The following is a 16,973-nucleotide window of genomic DNA, read 5'->3' as shown; positions in this document are numbered from 1 at the left end:
CAAATGTCTCTCAAACGTGGAAGGGAGCATGAGGGCCGCCCCCCCACCAGGGAGGAAGGAGAGGGAGCCAGCTGGGGGTGCGGCCTTGTCTGGAAGCTTCCCCTGGGCCAGCCCTGAGGCTCCTCCCACAGCCTTGGCCATTGCCCCTGATGAATCTCCCCCAGATGGAAGACCCAGGTACTGAAAAACAGAACAGGCCCATGTTATTTCCACAGAACACCAAGTATTTAGGTGATAAAAATTTATTACCAAGGAGCTAAAGCTCATCTTGTAGAGAATGTTGAAAAATATGAATCTTGCCCCCCCAAATCTCCAGTGTCTAGCCTTCCTGAAGTGCGGCCTAGAAAAATGTATTTCGCAAATTACAGAGGACACGACCTCCTGCCTAGAAACCCGGTGGTCACTCACTGTACTCGGGGACCTAGATCCCCAGGGACCCGCCAGGCACGAGGCCTCGGGGCACGTGCTGGCCCTTCTGGGCGTCAGTTCCCACCTGGTCACACGGGCAACCAAACATCAGCGGGGCCTTAGAGGTCACGGGTCCTCAGGGCCCGCGGCCAGAGGCGAAGGAAGCACTGGCAGCCGGAAGCCGACGGTCCTGTCCTGGCAGAGCGAAGTGGGACGCGTCCCGAGTGCTCCTGAGGGAGCGGTTTCCGTGGGGCTGGCTTCCGTGAGCAGCCGAGGGGGCTCTGAGGTTGTAGTGCGGGGTGTCTTACCTTGTCCTTCACTTTCTAGAAGAGGATGGTCAGAGAGAGAGGGTATCAGGCTCTGAAAGTTGCTGTAAGGACACAAAGGGCCAGGGGGAGAACACTCCTTGTAAACCGAGCAGCAGCTGAAGGGAAGCGTATCTGGGGGCACTTCTGGCGAATTCTCAGGGGGATTACTCATTATCTCAGAGTGGCTCTCGTCTCCTGAATGAACAAGGTATCGAGCATTAAGCCTTCAGAAAGCTTTTGCAGTCAGGATCTTCTTTGGTCCTTATAAATAATACATATAAATAAAGAAGCCAGGGTAAGAGCTACGCGTTACCTCTGAGCAGCCGGACCCTCAGTTTTTCTTGCGCCACGTGGGGAGGTGACACCCGAGTGGTGACTGGTACGAAGTGGGACGTGTGCTAGCGCATGAGGCCAGCCCTCAGCATGGCCACTTCTTCCCGTCTGATCAGAGAAAGGGCAAAGTCACAAGTTCTGACCTTATGGGACCCTGTCACCTTTGGAGATGACCGACTGAACTGGAAGAGATAAATAAGATGTTGTTCACGTGAAGTGCTTTGGCAAGAACACGTCCCCTGCCATCCCCACAGAGAACAGCGGTCCCACGGACAGACCAAGGTTAAAATGAGAAGCGAGGACAGGGCTATGCCCCCTCAGCCCAGGCGGCCCGGGGACAGACGGTCGCTTCGGCGCTTCGGTGGCATTCTTGCCTTCACTGTAATCTCACCCTGTAACTTATACCCTCCTGCCCAGCGGTCCAGTTCTACCCTTGAGTGTTCACAATAAAAGGTCACAGAGCAATGGATGAAGGGCCCGCTCCCCAAATCCTAGGGTCTAAAAAAGCCATCAAACAAGGGGTGACAATACTGAACTGTGAGAAGCAGGGCCAGGGAGCTGGGAGCCCCAGCACGTAAGGGAAAGTCGCATTCGACACCAAAAGTAGAACCTTGAATAGGAAAAAAGACTCGGAGAGGCATGTGTGTTAACTGTTTCCGGTTAGTTTGTGACAAGATTTGTGCTGGTGTTTCTCCTGACGGGGCTGTTCACAGGGACACAAGTGCAACCACCTGTAAGACACCATAAAAACGGACAATGCTGTTTCTCCAAAATTTTATTTTAATTTAAATTACAGGGCCAGCCAGATATTCTGATAAGAAATTTACGTTTCCTCAGGAAAAAAGAAATGCTTTCATGGCATTGTTAACAACTGTATACATCTCCACCTTTTTTTTTTTAAGGGTTAAAAATCACATTGAGTAACTGTAACGGACTTACATAAAATTAAATCTTTATAACACACAAAGAAACCACTTCCAGTATAGTAGTTTTGGTGATGTGAATATATTAAATGATCGTAACTTCAAATGCAACTTTTCAACTTTGAATGTTTTCACATTTTTGTTAAAAAACAAAACCAAAACAGATCCCAATACATCGGCGGCGTATGGGTTCTGACAGGCTGCACCCCCACTGCCTTCCACACGGGGGCGCCAGAGCCGTGAAGCCGCCGCCCAAGTGGAAGCTGGTTGGTTGGTTCAAGTTTGAAGAACCAGCTTGGCGCTTGGCAAGGAAACCTTTCTTCCACTTGCTTTAACTGATGTTTTCACGCTAAACCCAGATACCAAGCACGAGACCACGAGAACCAGAACGCTTCATCACGGTCACGTCTGCCGTTCCCTTCCTAAACATCTTGGATATTTTCATTTCGAGGAGCTTGGATCGCTTTCCATACTTCCGATAGAAAAACAGGAATTATTTTACACAGATTTTGGAAAAGACAGCCTCAGAAAACCAATTATAATGTAGGCTGCCTTTTTAATGGGATGGAATAAAACACATCTATGTTTCCTGGAGCTATCTTCCTCACTGGTATTCCTAGGAGGGTTGAAAACCTCATGCTTAAAACATCCACTGGGAGACTCATTTTGCTGGCTGATAAATAATTCAATTAGTGAGAGAGGCTAGCAAAGAGTAATTATATAAATTTCTTAATCAGCTACAGCCATGCTGAATTCAAACTGGCAAACTCTGATTTGTTAAGATGTTAGCTGTGATCTCTGTATCACTAAGATGAACAGATACCATTCTAGTAACTTTACACAGATATGTTCTAGGAGACATTGTTCTGCTGTGGTCACAGTAACAAAAAGTGGTGCAAAATCAGTTACTTCATAAATACTGATCATCTGCAGCATTAAGGAACAGGACATTAAAAAAAATAAATTTCCCCATAGGACACCTAGGACTAGGGACTCTTCTTTTCCTAAGAGAAGCCAAAGTTTTAATTATTCAGTTTCACAACTATTGTACTGGATTACTTACTCTAAGAAGGAAGAGGTGCTCTACAGAGGCTTCCCCCACATACGGAGAATCAGCAGTAATTTAGCATAATCGGGATCATCCGTATCTGGCAAACTCACAACTCATTTAAATGAATAAGGCCAATATCACGCAGGAAAGCGTAGCCGATGGACGGCTCCCCAGTAGGTAACTGAATACAAAGGATTGGTTTCCATTTTTTTCTTTTAATGCTGTGATACTTAAATGTTAAATCAGCATTTTCATGTGATCGGAAGTATTTCAATTACATATGAGCATTCATTTTTTTTTTTTTGCAAAAACTCAATATTAGGTAATAGTTACATACTAATACAGTAACATTCCTCTGCTGTACAAATTAAATCATTTAAAAGAAATGAGCATTCTAAGAATTATATACAAAAGAAACCTGTGAGCATTGTTGAAATGAAATGCAAGGTGTCACTGTTAGCTCTACTAGTTTAAAATACCTTCCAAAAAGTAAAATTAACAAATACCCTTCAACATACCCAGGTTTACAAGTCTCAAGAAAATCAAATGTCAAAAAATTCTAGAAAGCTGTGAAAAGCATATATACATTTTCCTTATGACCTTATGAAGCTTCACACCTTTGAGAAGTTGCTATCAATTTATTCGCACGTCAACTTTATCCACCCAAAAAGCTCACATCTTGGATACGGTTGCCCTCTGATTTCAAATGCAGCTCTGCTCCATCTTCCTTTAGTGAAGGCGTACGACCGTACCAAGAATCCACGCTCAGACCTTTAACAGAGATCAATGGAAACACGCAGGTTTAATCGGATAACAGCAATCCCCTTCTTCCCTACATCACACCACCATCTATACATCTGCCTTCGGGAACCTAGCCACGTTCAGAACTCCTACAGCAAACAGAGTCCTTGAACTCTGAAATGACACAAAGATCAAGAGAAAGTCCACGTGTGCTCTAGTGTGCAAGAAAGCAGCAGCTACGTTCTCCAACTTGGACTAAAAAAACAAAAAAGGTAAAAATGAAAAACCGTTCACTTAACAGCAGGTTAGCAGTAAAGTTCCTCATGAACCGATAAGAGCGCCTGATGCTGAATAGCTAACAGCAAATGCTGAATTTGGATTTAATATTTTAGATGTTGACTGGAAATTAGGCTTCTTGCTGAGCTGGTCTCTTCAAATCCCTGATCTGTTTAACTAAATAGGTCTTCTCATCGTTAAACTGTTCGTCCTCGGTCCTGTCATTCTGAAACTTGCTGAGGAACTCTATAAGTTTGGTCTGGTTCTTGAGGAGGATGTCTAGGATGGGCTGCGTCTTGTTGGGATTGGCTACAAACACCTGCATGGAGAGAAACTGGCATCAGTCACAGGGAAGAACGAGACCCCGGCCGCCGGCCGCAGTCAAGACACACTGCAGAAGCTTCTGCTTTGGAAGACCTCATTTTACAAGAGGGGTGGGTGTGAGAGGTGTGTGTGTATGTGGGGGGGGGGGGAGATTATATGTTTCAGTCAAAAGGACTGACACATCCATTCATGCTCTGAAATTCAGTGGCTGGTATTAAATATAGACTGATTTTAGAATAAACTGAGCAGGAATTATTTCTGGGCACAGAAAGTCAGAATAGATTTTAAGTACTAAAACCTCCAAGAAAAGCATTAAAAAAATGGATTACCCTTTACCTTGTGATTAATAATATTCTATGCTGAAGATAAATGACATTCCTCTAAAATATACACTTTTCTTGTCCCCAGTCCAGATGATATACCCTGTTTCCAGGTATATTTTTGTTTAAATGTTAATACTACACAAATATGAATACTGACTGTTGGATCACTTAGATTACGAAAATGAGGTGAATACTATTTCAATAACTGGTAAATGAAATGAGATTAGCAACTCTAGAGGAAAATACTGTTTATGGTTCTAGTACTCTACCTTAAAAACGTGGAAGGCCTCAAACTGGATATTACGACTCTTGTCTCGTAGGAGATTCATCATTAATTTGAGGTTCTCTGGTTTACTGATGTACTTTGTCATAATTGTGAAGTTGTGTCTATCTAAGAGTAGTTCACCAAGAAGCTGAGAAGACATTTAAACAATTAACTCTTACATTATCATCAAGATTTCAAGGAAAACCAAAGTTTAAAAAAATAATTCACTTTATGATCATCATTGTTAAGCACAGAATATTAGCAGGTATTCAAAAGACCAATGAGCTGAACTCAAATTATGACTGAAAAGCTACTGAGTGCCCACCTACTTGCCGCTTGCTACTTGCACCCTTAAGCCTTTCTTTTGGGGGTAAGCCTATGGGGAGTCCAATACTACTCTCTGCTTGGCCCAGAATCGGAAACTGTCAGAACCTACTCTTTAAATATGCATTTCCATTATCTCATTAAAAAAAAAAAACTATCAAAGAAAATGGTCAGAAGGTAAGTTACTGATAATTCTTGTTTAACTACAAATCTTAGCTTAGTTAAAAAATTATTCTGGACTTCCCAGGACAGAGGGTTCCAGGTCCAAAGCTTCCATACACTTACCCTTAAGCTTGCCAAAGTTATGCTTTCATCATATCTGATTCACGAAGGTTTATAAAAATGATTATTTCTCTGTTCTTTCTTCAGCAAAGTATCCTGAAGATACTCCAATTTTCTCTTAATAACTCCCCATCATCACTAATGACATCAATTAAGCTAAAAAAAAAAAAAAAAAAAAAAAAAAAAGCCTGTCTCCAGGGCTGAGTTCTAAAGAGTCCACTATTCCGTTTCAGTCCTTGGTTTTCAAATTGTCACTGCTTGCTCTAGTTTTATTTTCCCAAAACCAGCAGCCACCCCTTCATGTTGTCAGTGGGCCAACTTCTAGTCTGGGTCTAGCAGGCCTGCCGTGGGCTAGAGGTCGCGTTGCAGTCCTTGTGGCATCAGCCTGCGTGGGTTCAAATCCTGGCTCCCTGCTCTCTCTGTGAGCTATGCAACCTTGGGCACATTAATTTCCCTGCACCCCAGTTTCATCAACCTGTGACAGTGGGAATGGAGAACAGGACCTACATCTCACGAGAGTGTAGTGAGGTCTGAGGGAAGCAAAATGTATGAATACAGTTATTCTGGATTAATTGCTTTGGTTAATTCCTTTCTGGGCTCCTGGCTATGTTCTAGGTACTTGGAAGTTGCCAAACAACCGATTTCTAGATAAGCAACATGTCATCATATGAAATAAAAAATAACCTGATGTGCAGGAGAACCAATCTATTCTACTTAGGATTTATAATGAAATTAAAGGAAGATTTCAGAAGCTCAAGCTCAGGCTTCACATCAATCTGAATCACAAAATATACAACTTTTTTTTTTTTAAAGATTTTTATTTATTTATTTGAGAGAGAGAATGAGATAGAGAGAGCATGAGAGTGGGGAGGGTCAGAGGGAGAAGCAGACTCCCTGCCGAGCAGGGAGCCCGATGCGGGACTCGATCCGGGGACTCCAGGATCATGACCTGAGCTGAAGGCAAGTCGCTTAACCAGCTGAGCCACCCAGGCGCCCAAAATATACAACTTTTAAGGTAAGAAGCAACAGGTATTTACTCTTATGAAGACTCAAAAGTTACTATTAAGTATGTGAAGGTTTATCGCTTTACTGGTGTTCATTTTCTATCATAGAAACCAAGGAAATACTGAACATGGCTCATTTGGTTATCTGGAGGGGGGTAACTGTTAATTCTTTATATTTCTTTAGACATAAAAGTCTGAGGTCTTGCACAGGGAATACACATTAGCTGATAAAATAAATATAGGAATAATAAATGCCAATGTAGCTGCAAAAAGAGAAGTACAATTAAAATCCATTTTTAAAGTACCACTGGTTCCCAAATTGCTCCATGCATTCATGAGGTATTATGAAACTGCAGGAGCCAAAGACCAGCTTCGTGTCCATGACTAAGGTCTTGCAAATAGTGGTCTTAAACTTCTTTTTCATGGTGGCAATTAGTAAGTGGCAGAAAGGTCTTGAAAGCCCTTCTCCTTACCTAAGCAGCCCCCAAATTCAGGATTTGGTCAAAGTCTATTGATTTGCCAATAAACTACCCTGCTCCCCCTCCTGTGAAGAGGTATTGGCCCTGGAAGCTACTACTACCCTAGGTAATCCTGCCTGGCGTCCTCGACCTTGGAAGACGCTGGCTCTATCCCGCTGCTCATATCTGTGTGATGCTGTGGAGACCTTGGCCCTCGGACAGAAAGGGGCTGCACAGGGCCACTTGACCGAGTGCAGAATCACAGGGGGGCCTACACTGTATCATGAATCTTAAAAATGTGTATTACATCACACCGATGTACAGGGAAGAAAATGTCCTTAAACAGCTGCAAGAGAAGTACCGCTCCCCACTCCCAAGATGAAAAGATTTATCTTCTCAGTGGCCATGGGCAGCCGGCGCACCGGGAGAAGGGAGGAGGCAGAGGGCCCCGGGTGCTGGACCATGGGCCAGGCTGGGAGGCGAGGGCCAAACGGCAACAAGGAGCGGGAAGCGCCCCAGCCGCCCGGACCATTTCAGCAGCAATACACTTCCAAACTGTGGCTACGATGGGTCCCCCACTGTGGGAGTTACAGCCTTCAGGGAAAAGGAAGCAGCTGGCCTGATGGGAAGGATTCTTTTGGAAATTTGGATGGTAGAGCACGTTCTCATCAAAGGACACAAAGTATAAAGGACGCCCCTGATGTCCTTTAGTCCATTCCCATAGAAAGATAAGGTCTTCACGAGTGATCTCCCCATGGCAAGAAGGGCAGCAGGAATGCAGTCCTGATCAAATGAATTCAGACAGCTCTGACAGGAAGAACTCCGAGCAGAGTAGAATTTAAAGTGGACATGGCAAAAAGTATAAATGGAATTAGGATTTTCCCCCTAAATCCTTTGTGATTTCCATCTATAGTTCCTGTCAGGACCACTTACTGACAGAGTGAGAGGTATGCTTTTATTAACTGCATTGAGAATTTTCTAGAGCAGAGGTCAGCAAATTTTCTGTAAAGGACCAGATAGGAAATGTTTTTAGACTTTGCCAGCCATATGGTCTCTGCAGCAACCATTCAAATCTGCTGTTATCCTCTGAAACAGTCTCACATAATATGTAAATAAATGCATGTTATCTGTGTGCCAATAAATCTTTATTTACAAAAATAGCAGGGAGCTGGATTTGGCCCATGAGCTACAGTCTGCCAAACCCTGTTCCAGAGTTTTAAATCTTAAATTTAAATTCCAAATGGAACTGTCCATACCCCAGGTTGATACAAAGCAGCCAAACCTGCCTGTGGTTCAAGGTTTCACTGCTCACGTCCCCTCCACACAACAAGCCTGTGCCGTCCCAGGGAGCACAACAGCTACTGGGCCTTCGTCTGGTTGAGGTAATTCCAAGTTTCAAAAACAGGCTTCCAAATGTAAAATACTGTATTGCTAAGAAGTAGAGACCTCTTCAAACTTCTGTATATTCCATTTTGGTATCCCTACCTACAGGCAGGTGGGCAGGTGCCCTGTGTAGACCACTGCTGAACTCCTTCCTTTCCACAAAAGTCTTGACCATGGACAAATATATTTTCCTCTCAAAGGTCTAAGACCCACACCAGCATATCTCCCTTTCCCCAAATACAAGTTTCAAACACAGGGTGAAGAGAAGTAAGCGACATGAAATAATCAGTCATACCTTGAGTGACTGTCTTTTTGTCACATAATTTTCTGAATGAAGTAACTTCTCATATTCACTGAAGAACTAAAACACAAGAAAACATGTATCAGGAGTTACATTTTTAAAGACTGGTAGAGAACATTAAAAAGCTGAGCACAAACTTTTTTTTTTTTTTTTTTAAGATTTTGCTTATTTTGAAGAGAGTGAGAGAACATGAGCAGAGAGAGGGGCAGTGGGAGAGGGAGAGTGACAAGCAGACTCCCTGCTGAGTGGGAAGCCCGTTGTGGGGCTTGATCCCAGGACCCTGAGACCGTGACCTGAGCTGAAGTTAGATGCTTAACCAACTAGCCACCCAGGCACCCTTGGGCATGAACTTCCAACACCACGAAGGCCACCAGCCGCCCTTCCATCTCACTTCCATCTTTCTCAGAGGCGCTCAGAGATCCTCAGGGGTGCCTGAGGATGACCTCCAGGAGGAGGGCTCCTGGGACCGACCCTTGCCCAGCGCTAGACAGGCCCATACGGCTTAAATCTGGTATTCTTCTGTCATCCAAACTCCATATGCACAAACATAACTCCTACCCTCTAACTGTTTCTCAAGGTGGAGTCAGCTCTCATTTCTTGGTTCTAGAAAATTTCTATTTTTTTACAGTTCAGTGAGCCTGAAGCACAACCACAAAGAGAAAAGTTACCTGTTCCTTCAACGCATCAAGCAAAAGGTGAAAATAATTAAAAATAAAGGAGGAGAAATTCAGCGCTGTCAAATAGGTAGGTGTCCTAGAGAAGTTGGGACTTGGGCTCAATCTTGAATAATGGCAGCAATTTCATTTAGAAAAGGGGAGGAGAAAAGTATTCTTCAGAGATAAAAAGGGAAGGACACAGCATGGATGAAGACTGGAGAATGCACAATGTGACATACTTAGGAAGTGACACGTGTCCACTAGATTTACAAAATGGTGCTCACTGACAAGCGTGGTGTCACCGGCATGGTAAGGAGAAGCCCATCAAAGCAGGAGGGACACGCAGGGGCCAAGGCCACACTCGCTGAAGCTGTTGGCGCCTACCCTTTACCATGGGTCCTCACCCGCCAGAATCATCTGTGACTGAGCAGGTGTTAGCAAACTGCTGCTCTGGGGCCAAATCGAGCCCGCCACCTGTTTTTATAAATAAAGCTTTGTTGAACACAGCCACGCTCATTCACGTATTGTAAATAAGTCTGTTTATGTGTTGTCTATGGTTGCTTTCTCCAACACAGGAGACAGGAGAATCGACAGAGACTGCATGGCCAGGAAGCCTCAAGTATTTACTATCTGGCCCGTTACAGAAAAGGTTTTCTGACCCCTGCTTTAGAGCTAACCCAGAACATATGCTTATCTCTAGGCAGAGGTGGGATGGCAGACTTCTTCTTCAGAGAAGGATGTTAACCCGACTTTCTCCTCAAAGGATCATCCAACCCAACGATCCAAACAAGTGGATCTGCCTTTAATCAGTAACACGGAAAATGTACCCCTCAAGTTCTTGACAGAAAATGCAGGTTAAGATTTTTTGCTGCCCAATTTTTAGGATAAGCTTCGGTGCAAGAGATTACCCTGACGGAGGACTGGCTGAAGAGTGCACGTGTGGTCCATGTGCTCCCCCGGGGATGTCGGATCTCCTCCCGGGGTTAGGAATATGGGGTGAGGACAGGCACCGCTGGGGCTCCTCGAAGATCTGCTCTCGGGGAATTCACTACACTTCAGTTCAGCATTTCAGTCACCTTGAGGGCTGTATCCACTACATGCCACTCTGATCGAATTCCCCCGGGAATGCCAACAGGAGAAATATGTTTTGTTTTACAGGAGTTGCCATTTTTTTAACGGATTCTGTTTCTCTCTCTGCTTCTGGTTATTAGAAAGCTCAGGGCCCAAGTGTGCAGGACTTCAGATGACGAAGTCTTGTGTAATCGCACCCCCTGGCTCCTCGCTCACCTTCTCACTCCCTGAGATCTGACCACACGGTCTACACACTTCTGTTAGCTGCCTCACATAAATTTTCCTAAAATCCTCTTAACCAATGTCATCCATTAGTAACATGTAGGGAAGTATTTTACCACCAAACTAACTGATGTCACTGTTCGTTTGGATCTTCAGGGGGCTTTAAACTAAGATACCGGTATGTTAGGTCAGGGAATCCCTGAGACCAGGCAGAAACACGATCCGCCGACAGTTCCTAGCTGCGTTCTGCGTTCCAGGCGCTGCTGTCGTGCGCGCGACACGCACATTCTCAGTGATCCTCACAACAACCCACGACAACAGCGACGGTGCTATTAGGAGCCTTCTTTTAGGGCTGAGGATTCGGAGGCAGAGAGTGAACGAAGGCAGCCACCCAAGGTGGGGCTGGGACTTGAAGCCAGACTCCAGGCAACCTGGTGCCGAAGCCCACGCTTCTAACTGCTGTAGAAAGGCAGCCCTGAGATGCCCGTGCTCCCACTTTGAACCAATGCACATGCAAAGAAACGTACCATATCCAAATGGAAAATTTAAAAAAACTGATGACCAGCAATGTTTAAGCCACTCGTGAGGCCTTCCATGAGGGATTTCCTATGTACTCAGCATTGCGTGATGGATGTTACCGAGCGGGAGGGAGAGAGGAGCACAAAAGAGTTCAAAAGCGCAGATTTTGCCTCTGAGAATCTTACAATTTAGTTGAACAGCAACTGAACAGTGAACGATGAAGTATTAACAGTGCGTGCCTAGGATTCAGAAATTCAAACGACTAGTGGAGAATGAAAACCTAAGCCAGATCTCATGGCTTAGACGGGAATTTTCAGTGGGCTGTTATTATCCTAGCTTCTCTCAGCGAGCCCCTCGTGTTGCGGACAGCATGACAGTTAAACCAGTGTGGCCTAAGGAGGCGCTGGTGGGCGCGGTGGGGAGCAGAGCCCAGGGCACTGTAGCCTGCTGCGCGCATCAAGGGCACTCAGGATTGTTTACAGACTGCTGGGAGTTCCAGAACCAGGCAGTGTGACAATGGCTCAACCTGGAAGGGACCTTACTACTGGGCTAGTCCAGTGTCCTCACTTTATAAGGAGGACGGACGTCTGAGTCCCCCAGAGGTAACGGCCTTGGTCATGGCCACCAGCAGGCAGCAGCAGGGCAGGAGCAGAGCCCGCCCAGCCTAATGCTCTTCTCACCCTCAGGGTCACCCCCCCTTCTCTCTCCTGGAAGCAACAGGAATGTCAACAACTGATAGAAAGGAAGGGAGAGTTAAGTCATCTTAACTGTATATTGTCTTTCGGCAACAAAGCACTTTTATTTCCTCCCCTAAAGCAAGAAAAGATGCGAAGGGTAGTGTGTCAATCAAAAAGATAAAATTCTGCTTCTGACCAAGTTAACACTCTATACCTCATTTCAGTAGAGAAATGATTATAGTACCATTTAAAACCATTACAGATGCAAAAAAAAGTATCTGGCATAAAAATCTAACTTAAATCTTTCATTTCTGGTACAAGACTTACTATTTATTTATTTGAGAGAGAAAGAGAGAGAGAGCATGTGCGTGAGCAGGGCAGAGGGAGAGGGAGAGAAAGAGAGAGAATCTTAAGCAGGCTCCACACTCAGCAAGGACAGAGCCTGACGTAGGGCTCGATCTCATGACCCTGAGATCATGACCTGAGCTGAAATCAAGAGTTGGATGCTTAACCGACTGGGCCACCCAGGCGCCCCCAAACTTACAATATTAAGGTAGTATTTCATATACTTACTTTATCATAATGTTGTTCCAAAAATTCTGCACTGAGCAACTTATGTCTTGTAAGTAAATCCTAGAGAAAGAAAATACATTATTTTACAGTTGTTCTGCATTCAAGTTCTTTTAGAAAAGAGAATCCTAAAACATGCCACGCCATTTTACTGGATAAAAACTGTTGTTAAAAATCACTATACTTAAAAACATTTGAACATGAATTATACTGAAATGTTGATTCTAGGTAAGAGCGAATCAAATCGTTAACAATTTGAAACTGTGATTATAATGATTGTGATTAGTCACAGGTCTACAGATCTTAGAAGGAAAAATTTAAAAACAAACAAATTCAAAGAAAGGGAATAAAGCAATAAAGTGAAATAAAAGTAAATGATTATGGTAAAATGTCAAATAAAATACGGCTCCTGGTGGAGAAAGAGGAAATTTCTTTCATTAGGAAAAGTATTGGAGGTTCCATTTTCTTCCTCCTAAATTCTGTTACATTCAGTTTCATATCTAATGCAATCTTTTTTTCAGGGGCAGAATGTTTTAAAAAACCCCACCATGTTAAAAACATTAGCTCCTCAGTAAGCAGACTAATGCTGCAAAAATGTAGACTCAAACATCAGAATGTCCTAGAGTCCAAGTTCGCATGACTACAAAGTAGAGCTTATGCCTCACCATATAGCTGTCCCAGGATACAACTCAAGGGTCATTCATTCAGAAAGTATCTACTATGTGCCAGGTGAAGTTCTAGGTGCTGGGGCTACAAAGACAAAAAATGTGGTCCCGGCCTTTAAGAACCTGCAAGTTAGCAACGAACTAGCCTTGGTCTCACCAGGTGGAAAAGAGAATGGGAACATGTGACAGCAGAAACGGTCAGTCACTACTTGGTGAATTATTGAATACAATCCCTTTACAGCCACCTATTGGAGAGCTTAGTGCCAATAATCCCCGTTCTCCGAACCAACTCTCCTTGTTCTCTTAGCTGTTGATGTTTGAGTGGCCCAGGTCGCGATGAACTAGTGTTTCCTGAAGTATGTCCAAGTGTAATGCCGGTCCTAAGAAACGTTCTAGGAAATGTTCCACGGTCAAACACATGTGGAAAGTGCTACGGCTCTGGTTCCCTCGTGGGGACCTGGCAGGCCTGGAGAAATCCTGCAGGGAGCTCTTCCGTCGCCTACCGTGTGACTGCCCTTCCCTGAAAGGCCTTCCTCGCACAGGCTTTCCCCTTGGCCTAGCTAACTACCACCTTTGAACCTTGCTCCCACATCACTGCCATAGAGAAGCCTTCCAGACTGGTCACCAGCACCAAAGCATGGACAGAGCTGTCTTTATGTCTGTGGGACTATCTGATTACCATCTCTCTCATGCTAGACTGTAAGTTCTGTAAATATTATGGTCATGTCTATTTTTACTAATCTTTGAATCCCCAGCACCCATGCAGTGCCCAGCACATAGTAAGAGCTTAATATTTAATAAATAAATGAATGAACCAACAAAATCAGGGAACAGGTTTGGGAAAAGATCACATCTAGCAATCTTCAAAGTATGCTTTTAAGAAGGCTTCTAACTCCACCCCAAAGATTTACAGGTGTTCAAACTGCTGGATAGGGTATGCATTATAGGCCCAGGAAAAGACCTAATTTTTTCCAAATCCCCCTTGGGGATTAAATCGACAAAATTAGGAAACCTGAAGTTTGAGCATCCTCAAGAAGCCGGAAAAGAAACGCTATGAAGCTTCCCCATATGGGGCAGGAGATGGGGGGGTGAAAAGGAGAATTTATATTACCGTAGCATATTGGCCCACGGGAGTTAGCTATTAGGGAGAGAGGTACACAAGACCTTGAAGGGAATGTATCAAGGATGCTTGTTAAAGGCACTTCCTCCTTCTATATGCTACCGTCAACTGTTTATGGTGGTCCCCCCCTGTGTAGGAGCCTCAAGGGCAGGGGTCTGCCTGGTTCACTGTTGAACCTCAGCACCTACAGAACGGTGCCTGGCACAGGACTGGCACTCAGGCTTGTGGAGTGAGCTGAATGAACAAATGAATAAGCGAATTAAGGGATTAGTGTGTCAGGATCCATGCAAATCTAAGTGTCATTTCTTTTTTGTGTGTGGCTAAGTCATTCTGGAGACCAATATAAGGAAGTACAGTGAAAGGAACCCAGTGTTCACTGCTCTGCCATAATCTGACAGAAGAGAATGACGAAGGTGGGGATCTTAAAGACGATGGCTCTCAATTGGGGTTGATATTAGGGACAGGGAGGTAGAAAATACTGCTCAGAAAGCAAAAGTCCTAAATACGTGGTGCAACAGATTTTTACTGAAGTTCTGAGTAAGGGAAGTACTCTGAAGGTTGGATCTCAAATAGCAGCAAGAGCCTCATAGTTGGGCCACACAGGAAAAGTGGGGACCTCTAACATCTCCCCTCTAGGAAAGATTCTATTACCATTTGGTTTCAAGAGACCAGGAAACCCCTGTCAATCTAGGAATCAAATCTCAGTGACCTTGGGGTAGGGAGAGACTGAAGGGGCGCTCTGAGACTGCTGAAGTAGGGACCGGAACCCCAATGCACCGGAGGACATAAGCTCCTTGTCAACACGGGCCACACGAGGGCCTGGACAGGAGTGACACACTGGTAGGAAAGAAGCAACTGCTGAGAGCCAGCACCGAAAAAGGCTGATTCTAAGCAGGGAAAAGAGGAGGTGGGGACTTGGGCAGAGCCTCTATCTACTGAGAGATGAGAAGGAACCTCAGCCTAGGGGCTAGAGCCAAGAGCTCTGGAGAGTTCAAATCACGCTTGGGGGGGGGGGGAACAGAAGAAAACAAAGGGAAAAGGTCATGTAGTCAGTGGTCAGCAACCTGCAAAATGTCCAGGGTGCCATGTGGTCCCAGACCACAAGGTGCTGGGTCAGCTAGCAGTGGGGAGAAGGAGCAGGATCTCTGATTTCCTCCCTATCTAAATTCTAGTCTTCCCAAGGCCCTGGCAGGACTGGGAGAAAGGCAGGGGTCATCTCCCGAGCCCAGCAGATTGAGCAGCCAACTTTTAGGGTATGCTGAATTTAAAAAGATTCCTAAAAGCTAGTAAGTTGGGGTCTCAAAACACCATGTGGCAAGGACGGCCCTGGGGTGGCTGAGGAAATGCCACTGACCCCAGGGCTTGATTTCACAGAGCCTTGGCAAGTTGCGTGGCTCATTTTCCTCCTTGATGCTTGACCATGTCCCAGGACAAAAGACTCAATTCTTCCAACTGTGTGGTTTCCCTTTGGAGCTCTTGAGGGTTAGAAAGTCCTCCCTGTGCTAGAGTCAAACCTATCCCCGGGTTATTTCCAGAAACCGTCAGAGCCCACAGAAATAGGTTCAACCCACTGTCTATAGGACCCCACTTCACATACATGTAGCGCTCTCACGGCAAGTCCCTACCGAGTCTTCTCTTCTCCAGGCTAAATACGTCCAAGTTCCTTTAACCACTCCTCGCATGACAGGTTCTGAGTCCCCCTCACCATCTACTGTCTTCTGAAAGTCATCTATTTGTCTATGTGCCTCTTAAAGTGTAGCGCCTGGAACGGAACACATTTATGTGTTGTTACCTTAATGGCTAATAGTGGGGCGAGACCATCATCAGCTCCTTAGGTCACACACTATGTGGTCACACGTGGCTCTGGGGCAGCAGCATCACATTGTTTACTTTTACAGGACGTATTCAGAATTTTGTTTCGTCAGAGTGGGCTCTGGAGGCAGACTGCCTGGGTTCAAATTCTGGCTTGCCCATTTATAGCCTGGCTTCACCCAACATTTCTATAGACCCCAGTTTCCTTATCTGTAAAGGAGATGGTTGAGTCGGATACGAAATTGCCTACATTTCAGTATCTATCAAGCTTAGTAATTATTATAGTTATTATTCACTATATTATTATGCCTTCTTCCCACATCCCTTATTTATAGAGTTGGGTCCTCGAGTGGAAGACCTCAGTCTGTTCCATTCTGGCCTCTCCGGATTGCTATGAAGCCTTATTTTAGGATCACCATTGTCTGCTATCTTTCCTTTCACAGCTGTCACCTACACATTTGGTAAGTAGGCCTTGTCACCCTTTATCTAAGTCATTAACAATGTTCAGCTGGGCTAGGACAAAGCCCAGTGGAAATCCACCAGAAATTTCTCTCCAGGGTGATGGCAATCCATTCTCTAGCACCCTATGGATAGGAGAGCATTCAATTAGATGTAAATCACTACACCGAAACTCTAGCTCTGATCTTTTCACCGATTCCATGAAAACAGATCTGTACGATTATTCAACATCCAGTATATCCTCACGGTCATAAAGGAATAATTCTAATAGCTACTGTTTGCTGCACACATATTGTGTGGAGGCACAATAACCCTTGCATATTAGTATTATTACTTCCATCTTAACAGATGAAGAGCTTGAGATTAAATCCACAGCAGAGCTGGGAAATGAACCCAGGCAGCCACACGCTCTAAGTCCCCTCAGCTACTGGCATCTATGAGATTAATAGGACTGAACTTACTCTTCGTGAATCCATGCTGGCTGTGGGTACACGGTTT

The 16,973-nt window shown here is 44.7% G+C and overlaps 1 protein-coding gene across 1 annotated transcript in view; it reads right to left on the bottom strand.

Moving 5' to 3' along the window:
- Positions 1–1,806: 1,806 nt before the first annotated feature.
- CAB39 (calcium binding protein 39) overlaps positions 1,807–16,973 on the bottom strand; it is an 86,278-nt gene continuing 71,111 nt past the window's right edge. Inside the window, exons 6-9 of the mRNA XM_045867770.3 lie at positions 12,423–12,482; positions 8,699–8,764; positions 4,957–5,100; positions 1,807–4,359 (exon numbers count right to left, since the gene is read on the bottom strand). Coding sequence (XP_045723726.1) covers positions 4,171–4,359; positions 4,957–5,100; positions 8,699–8,764; positions 12,423–12,482 — 459 coding nt within the window. The 3' untranslated portion in view covers positions 1,807–4,170. The remainder of the gene's footprint in view (positions 4,360–4,956; positions 5,101–8,698; positions 8,765–12,422; positions 12,483–16,973) is intronic.

This window comes from Mirounga angustirostris, unplaced genomic scaffold, assembly GCF_029215605.1.
Source record: "Mirounga angustirostris isolate CCGP_5_RB_7025 unplaced genomic scaffold, mMirAng1.0.hap1 SCAF_3, whole genome shotgun sequence".
In the NCBI taxonomy this organism is placed as follows: domain Eukaryota; kingdom Metazoa; phylum Chordata; class Mammalia; order Carnivora; family Phocidae; genus Mirounga; species Mirounga angustirostris.
Note: the sequence above shows the minus strand (reverse complement) of the source record. Positions and strands in the feature narration are given on the sequence as shown.